The sequence below is a fragment of the Talpa occidentalis genome, unplaced genomic scaffold, assembly GCF_014898055.3.
Source record: "Talpa occidentalis isolate TD23 unplaced genomic scaffold, MPIMG_talOcc4v2.1 talOcc4.10, whole genome shotgun sequence".
NCBI lineage: Eukaryota > Metazoa > Chordata > Mammalia > Eulipotyphla > Talpidae > Talpa > Talpa occidentalis.
Window position 1 is genome coordinate 45,788,299 of NW_023600993.1, and position 16,901 is coordinate 45,805,199.

A 16,901-nucleotide genomic window follows, 5' to 3' on the forward strand; every position below is an offset into this window, starting at 1 on the left:
CCAGCCAGAGCTTGGCTCTTCTCTCTTCCAAGACAATTCCAAAGCTCTGCCCTGAGCTAAGCCACCATCTTGCTGTTTGATTTATGTGTTTCCTGAAATTGATTCCTGTGTTTCACAGCTTCATTCTTAGGTTCCTAAAAGATGAATTAACAAAGTGATCCACTTACACTGAGAGTGAGGTTGACTTTTGGGATTGCTCAGTTTCTGGTATAAGCTCTCAGGAGTATAGAACTGACACAAGACTCTGGTATAGGAGTCAACCTCAGAAAAAAGAGCAAAGCCAACAAGGAGACAATGCAGATAATAGTCATTAGAGGTGAAATACTAGCAATGCTTTTTAATAAATAGAACAGGAAATATTAACTATGTTATCAGTACTCAGTGGGACTATGGTATGAAAATGTTAAGAAAAGATGGATAGTTTACCTGCCTCTAAAATAGAAAGTTTTCTGTCACCAAAGATGACTCCCTCTTCTGCAATCTAGAGTGATCCATAACAAGCCTCTTTAATATAGCAAGTCACATTCCAATAAAAATGAGTTTGCTAACAGCAAATTAGGAGACATAGGGGCAGCTAACTAAATGAAGACAAACCCCCCAGCCAACTTTAGACCAGGCTGCTACCTCTGCCCCAGGAAGATGTTCTCTTGGATCAGTGGAGACATATTTAACATGTTGCAGAAACACAACCAAGTTGCATGTCAGTGTTCTTTCAGGACAGAGATCAGTAGCTAAGGGCATAGTTTATAAACCATTTAATGAACCATGAGCACATCACTTAACTCTCTTGTAACATGGGGCTAATAGCAACTCCTCTGGCTATTTCTTGGGACTTTAGGGGACGATGTAAACCTTAAGCTCAAGAGTTTTTGTAAGCAACCTCTCCACTCTATGGGAGTAAATAACACAAGCAACACTAGCAGAGATATTTTCAAAGGGTCAGCATATGCACTATGATAAACTAGCAGTAAGTGTTTAAAATGTGCGTCTTAAGTTTTTTTACATGCACACTCTATGCTTTGCTAGGCAACAGGTTGCATTTGTAACTGGTTCATGTCTGCACCATCAGAATAAGACAGTCACTTCCCAAGTGCAAGGCATTTGCCTCTCTTGATGCAGAAAAGGGTTTTAGATGGGTGATCACATGGCCTTAAATAACGAGTGAGAACTCGTTATTGAGTTTAACTTCTTACTGAGTTTAGCTTCAACTCTTCTGATTAGGACATGCTAGAATTTCTTTAATATACCTGTTGTATTTATTTATTTCCAAAACCATGGGCATACATTCAGAGCTAGATTTTAAGGTATTGTGTTTGCAGTGGATAGCATTTATATTTGCAATTTTCTTCTACCTGTGGCAAGTTGCATTGGTTTAACATTATAATATGCATAGAATTTCCTTCTATGACAGGCTTATTTATGTAAAAAGGGTAACTTGCTTTGTATGAAATGTTAAACAATAATACAGAAGTTATGTGGATAAAATCAAACCTATAATAGTTGATGCCCACTGTGGATAGTGTTAAAATGACCAAAATTTAGAGAACATAAACTGAAGCAATTATCCACATAAAATATAGCAAAGAGCATCCCTCTTCACCTTTTCAGAAAGCTCATTATATGCTACAGTAGTCAAGCTGGGCATTAATTATAAGTGAAGTATTTAACCTGCCTATGCTTCAGTTTTCTCATAAGTAAAGCAGGGCTAACATAAGTACCTATGTCGTGAGGTTAATGATGCCTGTAAGTGCTCAGCAGAGTGTCTGCATTAGAAAGTGCTCCATAAATATAAATGGCAGCTGCCATTGCTGGTGTTCCTAAGATGCCTCAATTCAGGACAACTTCTGTTGCCCGGCCCTTCTCCACCACGCTGTCCACCCAGGAGGGGGTCCTGCATGTGTCACACCAGTGGGTTCCCTCCCCTTGGGTTCCGGTTGGGTACCTTAGCAGAAGAATAAAGGCTGTGTAGAAAGAAGGGTCAGGGTTTCTTCCCACTATTTCTCACTCCCTGCAAGTATTCTCAGAATCAGGCTGACACCCAAAGCCAAAAATAGAAAAGTTCAGACTAGTATATACTTTAGCTAGAATATTTGACATCTCTCCCCATCTTCATACTTTGCTTAGTTATAGTTGTTTGTTTTCTATAACTAAGCAAAGTGTGGCTGGAGGCTACTTTTTGAAATCCTTTGAAGCAAAAACTCTCAATTCTGATCACATTTCTTACTTGGTCTAATTATAAATCCCGATGCAGCTGTAAGAACAAATAAGGCCATCTGAAGTTTTGTCTGGGAGAGTCATTGATATAATCCATCACTGCCTTGATCGCATTGCCATGTTGTTGTGAATTGGTCTAATTATAAAATTAGAAGTGTTTAAAAATACACAAATTTATCTAAAACAAAATAAAAATAATCTTTAATCCTACCAATTGGACATGGTAAGCTCTTCTATAGTGTTGTGTACATAAGTGTGATTTTTAAAATAAAATTGGGACTATTTTGTTTATATTTCATTGTTTTTTCATTATTCTGTTATTCGACAAATGTTGCTGGCACCTCTCTGCCAAGATCCAGCAATGAGCAAGGTATACAGGGTCCCTTCCCTGGTGGAACTGACATTTAGTAGCATGAATAGGCAAACAAATATTTCCACTCCTCACAACCATTCTGTGAGACCGATACTGTTATTACCCCATTTAGGTGTCAAAATTCAACCCAGTCACATCTGATGACAGACTCTGAGCTTTTAGTGCCTATGAGATACTTTAGTACAATATATTGGTCCCTCTTTAAAAAAATAGTATTTTAGTACTCTGAGGACATAGATCTTTGACTTCTATAATGAAGTTTGTTTATGGAAAATCATTCTTTACTATCTTATATGTAAATTAAGCAGGACCTCAAGTTCTGCTTTTAGGTTTTTTAATGAACTTGTTTTAAATAAATAAATTATTCCTACAGTCAACATGAGAAATAGTATATAATAGCCAAACTCTAGGTCCTGGAAGTATTGTAGATGGTCAGGCTTAGAATCCTGGCTCCCCTACTTACTAACTTATGACTCTCAGCAATTTTATTTGAACTTTTTGTGCCTCAGTTCCCTTAACTGTAAGATGAGAAAGAGGTAAGTCTCTATTTCAGAATGTTATTGTAAGGACTAAATGACTGAATACATGCAAACTTGGAATAATACTATTCACATAATTAGTGTTCAAAATGTTAAGTGTTATCACTATTGCTAGTTTAAAAAATAAACCCAAAAGTTTGATGTTATTTTCTCTAGTTTCCAATTGATAGGACTTCACATGATATTTTATTCTCTTAAATTTCCCCATCCTAATGACCTTTTAACAGATCTATTTATAATTGGAGTGATAAGAAATTGATGGGCACTAACAAATATGTAATATCAAGAAAGCACAATCCATAGTATATATTTTTAATCCCACATGGGACCTTGTCCAATATCTGGTACATTACTAGAAAAATTGACCGTGTATAGGAATGCATAAATGCATGATCAAATAAGGTACCAGATTGAGCATGAAATGAAAGTTGTATTTGACACAGTTGACCTGGTGTATTTACTTGTAACTCCTCCATTTTCTTTTTTTTTTTTTTATTTTTAGAGTTCCCAAAGCTATTTTTTTAATATTTTATCTTATATAATTCTTACATCATTTTTCATCTTCTTTGTACAATGTATGCATTTTCATTTTGGTTATATTCCCCATACAATTGCACCCCCCCTTATTTTGACTCTAGTTCTTCTTCTCCCCGCCCCTCCCTAATACACCCCCCCCACCCCGTAGTGTGTCTCTGGTTTATAGTTGCTTGTTGACTTTGATTATTACTTTGTATTGATTAGTCTTTTTCCTGGTCTCCTATTTAGGTTTTCTAAATTCCTGCTGTGAGTGAGACCATCTGGTATTTTTCTTTTTCTTTCTGACTTATTTCGCTGAACATGATCCCTTCTAGCTCCATCCATGTTGCTGCAAACTGCATATGTTAATCTTTTTTGATTGCTGAGTAATATTCCATTGTGTATATGTACCACATCTTCCTGATCTGATCCAGTTCTCTATTTTTGTGCATTTGGGTTATTTCCATAGCTTAGCTATTGTAAACAGTGCTGCTATAAATGTAGGGGTGCATGTGCCCTTTGGAATTAATGTTTCTGTGTCCTTTGGGTAAATACCTAGGAGTGGAATTGCTGGATCATATGGAAGCTCTATCTTTAGTAGGTCGAGGAATCTCCACACAGCTCTCTATAGTGGTTGAACCAGTTTGCACTCCCACCAGCAGTGCAGGCGATGTAATTTCTCCATTTTCTAGTTTAAACCCAAGTACTTGAGTTTCTTTATTCCAAATGTTTTCACTGATGTCAGAACAGCTATAGATATTATATTTGTTTGTTTATACTTCCATCTTATTCCAGAAGTGATTCAAGATGCCTTACAAGAACATATGAATCTCAAGACAGCATTCAAAATGAGAAAGAAAGGAGGTGGTTAAAGAAAAATGGGTGTATAGAACAAAATTAGGTGTAGGTTAAAGTGCCCTTGCCATAAAACCCTGTAGATAGGTTACAACTTAGCCCTCCATTTTCTAAAGCTAACATGAAAACTGTCAACGGGTGAGTCGACAACATAGAACAGCAGAAGTCTCTGGATGAAAAGAGGCCAACCACTCAAAAGATTCAGCCACTCTTAGCAGTGGATCCTGTAAAATGGATCCCCACAAAAATGACAGTTTACCAAATATCATTCACGACAACATCTTTAGAGCGTAAGTCTTCCCTCAGTGTAGCTATTGGGATCTTGATGAAAAGTACTTCAGTCACACCCTCAGGGACAGCAAACCAGAGCACGTCAGATGGGCCCTGCCTTTGGGAAGGAAAGAGACAAATGCCAAGCTTTCTAGTTGAAGGGCATAGCAGTCAAGATAGAAAAGAAGTCTGGTTTTCTTGGTATATCAAATTTGCTATTTTCCTTTCGGTATTTTCAGTATGAGCAGTATGCAACATTTTTATATTAGTCAAACACAAATACAGCAAGTCTGAAAAATTATTCTGTGCTAGAATAGTGTCAGCTTAAGGCTTGGACAGTGACTCTGCCAACCCTTTTTGTCAAGAGGGAGGATATAAGAAGTAGCCCTCCGTCATCAGAATCTTGGAGATTTAAAGACCACTTTGTGATTCAGTTCTTTAAAAAGTTCACCTCTTGACATGATAGAGATTTTGTTTGATATCAGCAAAGAAGCTTCTTTCTCCTGCATTCATGGCAGATTGGTTTCAAATTCAGAGAGATCTGGATTTGAATTCTAGCCGTGCCATTTTCCATGTGTTCCCTGAAATCTCTGGGCTTCAGCTTCCTAATCTTTAAAGTGGACTTTAAAAATACTGCCTAACATACTTTTAAGAAGAACTGTATATAAAGTCTCTTTTCCTTAAAAGGTACTCAAAATATTACAGCTATTACTGTCTCCCACTTAACACAGTCACAGGCATACAATAGTTAACACATGGGTCTGTTAAATGAGCAGATAAGTGAATGAATACAGATTGACATCCTGGAGGCTTTAATAATAAGCAAATCTCTCTTAATGTTTGAAATCATCATAAGATGATGGTTAAGATCATGGGCTCAGGAGTCAATTGTCTGCACTTGAATTCTGATGCTATCCCTGATTATCTGTGGGTCTGACAAATTTTCAACCATTGTCGATATTAGTGTGGTTATCTGCAAATGTGACAAAAATAGTCACTCCATTCCAGGGCTAGCAAAAGAACAATTTAGCGAAGATTATAAGTACTCAGTATCGTTCCTGAGACATAATAAGCATCAATAGATATTACTAATATTATTTATGTAAATATAATATAAAAAAGTCTTTCATTTATTTTTCAGTATGCTGTTCCTTGTTCCAGTGCTATGCGAGCTTGGGATTTTCCAAAAGGCAAAACAAATGGTTTCTACAAACTAATTGAGTTGACATTTCTTTTGCTATTTTATCTTTCTTTCTTTCTTTCTTTTTTGTAGGACTTCATCGTCACTGTTGTCTTTTCGTTCTTGTGGTTGGTGGGTTCATCGGCTTGGGCAAAAGGACTGTCCGATGTCAAGGTGGCAACAGACCCCAAGGAAGTATTGTTACTGATGTCAGCTTGCAAACAACCCTCCAACAAGTGCATGGCTGTCCACAGCCCTGTCATGTCCAGCTTAAACACTTCTGTGGTATGTTTCCCCTTTCCAATCTTCATTTGCCAATCAAATGAATAGGAAAAATATCTTAGAAAGTCATCTTGGAAATACCTGCTTTCAAAAGTAGGCTAATCTAAAAGGTGACATTTTACTCTATGTGCAGGATGATCCATTCCTTTCACGATTTCTATTGTCAGAACCCATACACTTTAGTGCTGCCAATTACAGAGTCCTTAGTAAGAACCCAGCAGGTATTGGCAGCTGCTTAGATGACAGTCAGTCAAAATTCTAAGCCAGAAGCAGATAAAAATAATATGAAATTTAAGGCAGAAGTTAAAGGGAATATTTTATGGATAGAGGTTTCTTGGGAAGAAAACATTATTCCATCCACACATAATTAGAATGCATTGTATTGATCATCTAGAGAAAAATATTCAGACCTACCTAGTAGGGTGCAGAAAGAAATATAGCATATAAAAAGTACTTACAATAGTTATGGTAATTTTTTTATCTTCTCTGTGTGCCTGGTTTAGTTGCTTGAGAACTTTGGAAAAGCTGAATTATATTAGTTGAACAAAGTAAAATATTATCATCAAGTATATGGCTCTTAAAGGAGGACAGAAAACCTGACAGATAGCAGGGTTGCTAAACTGGATTCTTATTCTATGAGTGTAAGGACTTGTGTTATTCCAAGAAAAAAGCTACGTCTGAGAAAGACAAAAGCTATAATGGCAGCAAAAAGCAATAGTTACAAAAGAATAGAAGGCCCAGTGGTATTTGCTGAAAGAAAAACATTCTTTAGCAACCCTAGGAATAATTGTCTTTGCTTCAGGTTTAACTTATTTTTCTAGAGCTCTCTGAAATTTAATTTTGGAAGGTATTTAAGAAAGAGAAAAGGTAGCTAATCAGCATCTTGTGATTTGACTATGACTCTTGCCTTGGCAAGAAAATAAATATGGAAATGAACTATGTACTGGGGTCTTGAAGTCACTTTTATTTATGTATAGCCAGATCTGGAAATGAATTCTTTGGGGTGTACAATAAAATGCATGTAACTTCATCTGTGGTTTGTTTGTAGGCAATGCTTAATGAAAATTATTGAAACCCTGATCCCAAAATCTAAAGGAACAAAAATAAAATCATTTTATATGTTTGTTAGTTTATAATCAATCTTCTAATAAATTATTTTTTAGATTTAATTATTTATGCATGCAAGAACTGGGGTACAGGCCAGAGGTGTGGGGGGATGACAGGATTCACCAGAGACAGTGGGGAACAGAACAGGCAGATCGAAATACACTGCTGAGGGGAGCAGCAGGCGAGTCAGGAGAGGTCAGCTATGTCATATGGGTAGCTCCCTGGCAGGGGATTGAACTTGTGCTGCAGTGGCTGCAGATAGGTTGTGTCTTAACCCCTTGCACCACCCAGTGAGCTCCTTCTAATGAATTATGACATCCTGCCTAGTCCATTTAATTCCATCTCTGGTGTCTTTAATAAGTTTTAGACTAGAAAATAAGAGGTTTTGGATGAGAAAAAATATGAACTATCTGTTAAAATCAAAACGAGGAATAGATGGAATACAATAACATGCTGTACATGAAAGAACAAATCTGGTGTTCCTAAACTTATAGATCCATATCAGCAAAGGGCTTTCCAGTTCCTACTGACAGAAAGCTCAATTCCAATGGGCTAAATGAAAAAAATCCTCAAATCCCTGACGTCTGTGTTTTCACCCCACTTCTGGTACCAATGTCTGTGTTTGTTAAGATATTTGGAATGCAGGTAATGAAAACTGACTCTATCAAGGGGAAAAAAATCATTGGAAGAATATCAGGTAGCTCAGTAAATTGATGAGACCTGAAGGAACAGATTCTAAAAAGGCAGGCTTTAGAGCAGGACCAGAATTCTAGATATCAGATACCAAAGAACAGTCTAATCAAGTTTTATCCAACATTGAATTTCTCTGCACAAGATTCAGCGTTGCGGAAGAAAGCTCAAGCCACTTGAACTGCCACTTGAGCTTGCAAAGGAAATCAGATTTCTATTACCAAAAGCAAAGAAAAAGAGTATTTATCTGCTAAAACACAACAACTTTTTTCACTGCAAACTTATTTGGTTTCAAATCATATTGAGCTATGTGAGCCCTGTTTCTTCTATCTGATTCTCCAAACTCTCCAGTTATAACTGGTGTGACTTTTGGGAGTGATTACTTGATTCATTTTGATCATGCAGCTGTTACACTAACAGTACTTACTTATGTTTTGTATGTCCCTTGGCAAGGAGCCTAGAGCATGGCACAAAATAATGCTAAATAAATGTCAGCAATGTTAAAGGAAGGAAAGAGGATACAACAGGAAAAACGTAACAAGAAAGAGAGGAGGGAGACTGGATAAACCAGTCTTTAATGAGACCAATTAGAGACCTAGATACTCAATTTTGGCTATTGACATCGGTCAAAAATATGGTCTAACTGTCAAAGTTTCATTTCAATCTATGCTGCAACAGAAGAGTCAAATGAATATAATTCATAGATGTATATTAAAAAGTGGTTTGGGGTATAGTTTACCAGTCAGTAAGCATTTACTAACTTGTCCAGCACTGTCTAGCTACTTTGTGCCTATCCTCTTTAATCTTCATATCTGCCCCTCAAGGAAGAAATCATTGTCTTCATTTCATGTAAGGAAAAAAAAAGCTGAGGTCCAGAGGATAACCACCTTATACAAGGTCACAGAGCAAGTGCAGAGCCCAGACTGAAGCTGGTGGGAATGACCCCAAGTCTGACATTTAATGTGCCCCAATTCCCATGTTGCTAGAATACTGAGACACTTTGATAAGTAACCCTTGCTCCAAGCCCCCAAGGTGCCTCATCTTGACTGCACTAGTCCCCCATCCCCATCCCCAGGGCATTCTAGCCCATTCCACCATCCAGCAACTAAGGGATAAAGCTTGCCCACTGAGGTACTTCTTGGACCCTACACCAGAACTATGACCATGCACAAGTTCATTTTTATTGTTTAGTGTCTTGCTGGAGTGTTTTCTAAATATTCTTCAATGTCATCACAGCTTTGTACCCTGTTGTTGTTATTTGTCTCTAATAGGACACTCTTAAAGCTGACTGCCTGTGGTTAATTCCCAGGTAAACTCATCTGTTCTGGAAAAGGCTGCAGAACAACTATCCTGTACACTGTCACACTGATCTACACGCCTCCTGTACCATTGCTTACTCCATTCTTTCTGTAACTTGACTCAGTTCCTTAATATTCTTATCATAAACCGAAAATTTAAATCTAAGCTAAAAGTGAAGGCAAACTTATCAATTAATGTATCACTGTTAAAAGGCAAATACTCAACCTTGCACCCCTTGGTGAGATCTTAAATGCCGTAGGGAATACCTCATTTGGAGACTTAATGACTTAAAGATTCAGATTGTGGAGTCAGACAGACTAGAACTTGAATCCCATGTGACCTTGACTTCTCACCCCTGTCCACATCTTTAATGTGGGTATACTAGCTTCTTCCTCTTAGACTCAGTGAGTCGATACACATGAAATCCTTTATATAACACATATGTATAGTAAACTTTCAATAAATTCAGGTATTTTCATACATTTATCAAAGTGTAAAACTAGCTGCTTAATTAAGTTATTGAATTAGTATTGAAATAGTGAGTCCAAATGAAAAAATTGCAAGAGGCTTCACCGTGGAAGAAAAAAGTTAAAAACAGGTGACTTTTGGTATTGTGAAAATTTCCTAAAATTGTGATTTCTACCAACTCATTGCTTTGATCCTCCTTCAGGTCTTTGGATTCTTGAACTTTATCCTCTGGGCTGGAAACATCTGGTTTGTTTTCAAGGAGACTGGCTGGCACTCCTCAGGACAGAGATACCTTTCAGAGCCCATGGAGAAGCACTCACGCAGCTATAACCAAGGCGGGTACAACCAAGACAGCTATGGGTCAAGTGGTGGGTACAGTCAGCAGGCCAGCTTGGGGCCCGCCTCTGATGAGTTTGGGCAACAGCCCACAGGCCCTGCTTCCTTTACCAATCAGATTTAACAAGGTCTTATTTGCACTCTTCTGGAGATAAGCCTCACCAGTTTCCATTTCGGTGGCAGAAGAAATTTTTAAGTTTCCATCCATTATTAATATAGAGAGTGTTTAATGTAAATCAGAGATCTGTAGTCCTCATTAAAGCAGAAAAGACTGGGTCATGATAAATGATACTTAGAGATGAGCTGACATGAGAAGATCTATTATTCATCATAGATGGCTAATTGGAGAGGACCTTATTATATACACAGATACTTTTATGGTCGTTTTGTATGTGTGTTGAGATTGTAGTAGCATTTTGTAGCTTAAAGTCTCTAGTATGTAATATGCATAAAGTAAATTAACTAGCATTGAGTTTTCCTATGCGTTTTGATGTTTCAATGATTTCTATAAGACAGTTTGGTGTACCACAACATGCATGTATGATTTTTTCGTTGTAGGCCCTGTAAGACTGTGAGACTTAAGTATTTGTTTTAGACAATTACTGTGTATTTTTTAATTTGATGAATCAGTGCCCTTATGATTTAGTGCATGAATAAGCATTTTCTCACAAAATAAATATTTGAACTGTATTTATGAAAATTTTCCAGTTTGCACCATGAATTTGTTAAATGGACGTTTAAAAAATATATTCACTACTTTGTATACTTGCAAATTTGTCTCTCTGGCTTTACCCAGTCTCAACTGCATTGTAACTAAGGGTTGGGTTTTTTTTCCCTATTAGTAGTTATTCAGTGTTATACATATGATAATTGCCAAATATTTATTCTATTTACTTAGCTGAAATTTACATTCTTGTAACTTTCTATGGTGTTTTGTGGCTCTTATCCTATGGACCATGAAAAATAGATCCAGTAACTGTGTTTATCAAGTGTTGTTTTCTCAGAATAGTGGAGATACAGATATCAGACACCATAATCAAGAAGCTATCTGAAATATTGACTTATAAAGATAATTCTGGAGAACCTACACTAGCAGGTAAATTTATAAATCCTGTTTCCTTATAAAGTTAATATGTTCCTTCATTTAATTATTATTAAATGAAGAATTATTTAATTCTCAAGTCAAAGCTCAACTTACTAATTATTAATTCTGATTTGAGTGTTACCATAAATTAAAAATGACTTCCATGAACCTCTCTGTATGCCAAAGCAGGTTCTCAAGAAATATTCCCCAAAATATATTTATTGCCAAGAATATGCCAATCTTCACCTCTATGTTTGAATTCCAGGGCCCAATAGCAAGGGAAGCTGAACATCTGTATTTCCAGGTAAAAGTTGTTATTGATTTATAAGCTCATGTGATCTGTGATGTTAGAAGCATTTTAGCTTTGTTTCTTAGATGATACCTGTGACCCATTTCTGGATCCTGTTGAATAAATCTGTATTGTGATATTTATTTGACCTTAATAAAGTTATTGCATACAATACTGGCTGGATAATGGAGAATTACAACAATAGAATCTTGTTAGCTTTAAAAATGAAAGAACAGGAGTAAATGCACAATGTTTCCAATATTTCACCCTATCCTTGTCAGATGAATCCCATGTTGTTCATTCATTCATTCCATCATTCCAGGACCTCCTGTGTACCCATTGCTAGGTAAGGCACTGGGGATACACTAGTGAACAAAATCAGAAACTTGCCCTACCCCCTGAAGCTTACACTCTAGTAGGAGAGACAGACATTTAAAAAAAATCACACCCCAGTTATGCTGTATACCACAAAGACACAGGACTCCATGAGAAGATAGATCAGAGGAACTTGAGCTACTTAGGGGAAGTCAAGGAGCTTAAGACCTGAAGACTGAATAGGGTTTCACAGGGACAGGGTGAGAAAGATGAGTGTCCTAGGTAGAGAGCAGCCTTTGCAGAGTTCTAGGTGGTAGGAGGCCTGGTGCATTTATAGAGTTATCAAAGTATAATGAGAAGTGTGGGTGCTGATGGGAGTTTATGGATAAAACCCTGCTTGCTGGCCAAAGTCAGGAAATCTGTCTCTATCCTAAAGAAGTTAAGTGGAAGTAGGAAAGATTTTAAGTTGAAGGACACAATGAGACCAGAATATTGAATAGATCTTAGTGGCTTCAGGGTTGAGAGTTGATTGAAAGAGGACAGGAGTAAAGAAATTTCTGAGGATAAGAAATAGTGATGACCTGGGGCAGCGGGGAAAGGAGGAGATTGACAAGAATTTCCCCATCGACCCACTCATTTCTTTGGAGAGCACTTGTATTTGACTGCTTCCTGCAGCACTTCTCATGGGAAGAGAGTGGTCTCTTCTTCATAGACTGTCAAGAACTCTCCAAAGTGGGGCCTCCCTGGTGGTGCATGGATTAAAATCTCGGTGCTATCATGCTATTGCTAGCCACTGTGGCATGAGTTGGATCCCTGGCCAGGGAGCTAACCCACATAGTGCAGCAGACCTCTCCTGTCTCCCCAGCTGCTCCCCTTAGCAGTGTATTTCTGTAGCTCTCCCTGTTCTGCTCCCCACTGTGGCTCCATGAATCCTCTCACCCTCTCCCTACACCTCTGGCCTACACCCCAGTTCCTGTATGCATAGATAAATAAAAATAAATCTTTTTAAAATAATAATTAAAAAAATCTCCAAAGTGGAGAAATCCTCATAGTAGAGGTTCTTCAACCTTGGCAATTGCAAATTACATCAGGGTTCTGATAAAGGGAAAAAACTGCTTGCCCTGGTCAAGATAGAGACATGTTTCTGTAGTCCACTGCAGATTTGTAATAAAATGCTGCTATAGTCCAACATGGTTTTGCTAAACTGATTTTCTTCCTGCTGGTTTCAAGAAAAGAGCAGTAGATCTGGCCTTTTAAAAAAACAAGGAGAGTAATCAGTGTTGAGCCTAGATCTACTAGACCTAATTTGGAATCATGGCTTCATCGCTCACAGCTGTTTCAGGGTGTGCCTTCAGCTTCCTGAGCCTCCTCCTTGGGAGGAGGTAAAACATACAAGTTAGAAGGGTGGCTCTGACCTCCCACTTCTGGGTTAGAATTCCTGCTCTGCTGTTACCCTGACTCTCCTTGTGCTTCCTCAATGCCTTCTACACAGCCCTGGGACTTTTTGGAAGCCACAGCCTGAGGGAGCCTGAAAGGTAGGGGAGTTTACACCCCTGGAACCACCCTCAGTCATTGGGGGATGTGAGCACGTCCATAAATGCCCTTGGTAAGATGCTTCATTTTCGTTCATTCAGTTCCCCTGTCTCTGAGATGGAAATAATAGTAATTTCTACCTCATCGGATTGGTAGCACGATGAATAAGGTAATTCATGTGAAGGTATTGCCTGAGTTTGGGTTCCCCTGAAAGCAGGGGCAAGTGATTCCAGGAGGCAGGAGGGAGGGAGGAGGGAGAGTGTGACGAAGCGGGAGGAAAAGGATGCATTCCTGGTGTTACTGGTGAAGGTAGCAGGAGCTTTGTTCCACCAGGACCTGTGAGTGCTGTTCAGAATGGCTCAGCTAAGTTTCTTTTTATTTTTTTTAATTTTGTTAATTTTTTTTTAATTTTTTACATCATTGTTCATTTTTAAACAATGTTTGCTTCCCCCCACCCCCTCAGGTGCAGTCCCCAGAGTTTTCTTCCCCAGTGCACCCTTGCACCATCACCTCAGTCCCCTGTGCGCCTCCCTCCCTCCCTCTGATCCCTCTCCCTCCTCCTCCCCTGCAGGATGTCTCTGGTTTATAATTGCCCATTTTTGCTTTGTTGTGTTTTGTACTGTTGTTATTGTTTTGCACTGATGTCTTATTGGGTCCCCTACATTCCTGCTAGGAGTGAAACCATCCGATATTGCTAAGTTGCGATCCAGGGAGAGGGGCCAGAGTGTTTACCGAGCAGCCTCCAGACCGCGTTGGTTGAGAGCTGCCCACAGGTGTGGTGATTTCCCCACCCTGCAGGTTGCAATTGCCTATGGACTGAGCCGTTTGTACAACCTCAGAGAAATAAGGCTGAGTCCTAACAACCAACAGGCAGGGGGTTGGGAGGTAGGAGGAGGGGCATTGGCATGAGTCCAACCGCTGGCCAGCCCTCCCCCACTTCTGGGGACAGTGATGGTGAGAAAGGATAAAGGGGGGCCTGGAAGATCCATGCTCAAAGGGGGTCACTGTAAACATGAGTTGACATGAGTCTTCCCAGCTGGGTCTAAAATTAGAGGCCACCCAAAGGAAGACAACATGGGACATCACAAACCCCTAGCACGCTCATCAGTGAGCATTACCACTATCACAATAAAATTTATTAATCAAATGAATGTTGATTAATGCTATGAAAAAAATTAGATGAGGCATAGTTGTAGGATGGCCAGTGGAAGTCCCTCTGAGAAGGTGACGTCTAAGCTAAGACAGGATGGATAGGAAGGCATACATCATAAAATAGAGGAAAGAGCATTCTAGGACTTCAGGTGGGAGACTGTCAGATGCCTTGGAAGGCCTGGTAAGATCAAAACTTGTGGGGCCAAGATGTCAGGGAAGAGGAGGGGATTGGGCTGCAGAGTTTGGAAGAGGCAGGTCATGAAAAGTTGTGTAGGACACAGGAAACAAATTCATTCTGTGGGAAGTGGGAAGCCACTTGGCAGGTAAACAGGACAATGACATAATTCAATTTTCCCTTTAAAAAGACCCCTCTATCAACTTCCTGGCTTTGGTGTTGCACTGCAGTGCAAGATGTGAACACTGGGGAAGACTGAGTAAAGGGCTCATGGGACCCTATGTACTTCCTATAAATGGGGATGCAGAGAACGGATTAATCAGTTTATCCATCCCTTCGTTTATTGCACACCTGACATACACCAGGCTCTGTTCTAGGTTCTATGGATACAGATTCAAGTGGATAGACATTATCCCTGTGCTTGTAGAGTTTAAAGCCCGGTGATGGGCAAAGAGGGCCTATATAAAGAAATAAGGTAAATTCAAATAGTGATACATGCTAAAGAGGAAATAAAACAGGATTTCATGAAGGAAACAATAGGGTTTGAGAAAGATGGACACAGTATGAGATGCCAGAAACCCTGAAATGAGAACACGGTGGCTTGAATTAGGATAAATGATTCATCCTAAAAGTTCGGTGATAACTTAGGCTGGTTCTTGGGTCTTATATATATGAGTGAGAGGAAATTTTCAATTCTGGCAAAAGAATGTCTTTACTTCCATAGAACATTTGTAGTTTGGTTTCAAAGTTCATAATACCTACCATTTCCTGGGTTCTCTCCACAACCCAGTGCAAAGAAAGATATTGTTGTCCCATCTGAGAGTGTGTATTCTAAATTAAGGCTCCCTGGAAGTAGACTCTGACTCAAGAATCCAAGTGCAAGTTGGGGCAGAAATATCTCACTGTTAACCCAACCAAGGGACAAAAGACTATTGGTATTTACCCATCAGCTACTGTCAGTTATTGGATGGCTGCTTTGGGAGAGTGAAAATTCCCCAGCACTTTCAGATCACCCTGTGTGTGTGCCAAGTGGCTATAGCAGAGAAAGTTCTGGCAATATCACAGCTGCTGCAGTTGGAGTCATTAAATCAGCATGTGCGCACTGGTGAGTTCCAAGGGCATAGAGGAGGTCTTCCAGGAGCTTTTATCACACTGAGGTTTGGCAAATAGTTTTATCAACTTGATGCCAGGGAGGGGGGAATAAAACCTAGAATGTAATTCTCTGTCCTTTTAATCCTAAGGGAATTATTTTCCCCATTAACTCATCAGACTACCTAGTCATATAAATGACTTAAACCTCAATACACCATGTGATTTTATCTAGCTGTCCAAAGACAGCCATTTCAATTTTTTTAAAGATTATTTATGCATACAAGAACTGGGGCATAAGCATAGGCACGGGTTGTGAGTGAACTCACCAGAGACAGAGTGGGGAGCAGAATGGGCAGATCTACTGAGATACACTGCTGAGGGGAGCAGCAGGCGAGACAGGAGAGGTCATATGGGTTAGCTCCCTGGCAGCCTGGGGATCAAAGTAATGCTTCAGTGACTGGCTATAGCTTGAGAGTGCTGCGTCTTTAATCCCTGAGCCACCAGGGAGGCCCCAAAGACAGCCATGTTAGATAGCAACTATAAAGTAACAACCACATTCACTGAGCACTTATGTGTCAGACACGGAGTGAAGAAGTTTGCATCTAACCACTGTAGCAGATTTGAGTACTAGTATTACATATATAGTAGTTTAGAAAACCAGAGTGCAGGGCCTCCCCTGGTGGTGCAGCGGTTGAGCGCTGGGCTGTGAAGCTGCCTGCAGCCTCTGCAGCGCAGGTTCAATCCCCAGCCACAGGTGAGTGTCCCACATGGCGTGCAGACCTCTCCTGCCGTGTCCACTGCTCCCCTCAGCAGCGTGTTTCCTCAGTCTGTCTGTTCTGTTCCCCACTCTGACTCTGGTGAATTCTCTCACCCTCCCATGCTTCTGACTGTACCCAGTGCTTGTATAAATAAATCTTTAAACCAGAGTGCAGGGAAGTTAGATAAAGACAAAGTTCTTGTGATCCCCTTCACTAACAAAAAAATAGTTCTTAATTGCTGCTATCTACTAATCATCTACTCTCTACAAAGGAAACTACACATTTTTTATCTGTTTTCCTATTTAGTGAGGAAATACAAGGTGAAGTACTATTTTTAAACCAATGAATGAATGCGAATACTGAGATTCATAAAG

At 39.3% G+C, this 16,901-nt stretch overlaps 1 protein-coding gene across 1 annotated transcript in view; it reads left to right on the top strand.

Moving 5' to 3' along the window:
- Positions 1 to 12,853, top strand: part of SYNPR (synaptoporin) — a 315,247-nt gene extending 302,394 nt beyond the window's left edge. The window contains exons 5-6 of the mRNA XM_037492124.2: positions 6,041 to 6,232; positions 9,996 to 12,853. Of these exons, the coding sequence (XP_037348021.2) occupies positions 6,041 to 6,232; positions 9,996 to 10,253 (450 nt within the window). The 3' untranslated portion in view covers positions 10,254 to 12,853. The remainder of the gene's footprint in view (positions 1 to 6,040; positions 6,233 to 9,995) is intronic.
- Positions 12,854 to 16,901: the final 4,048 nt, after the last annotated feature.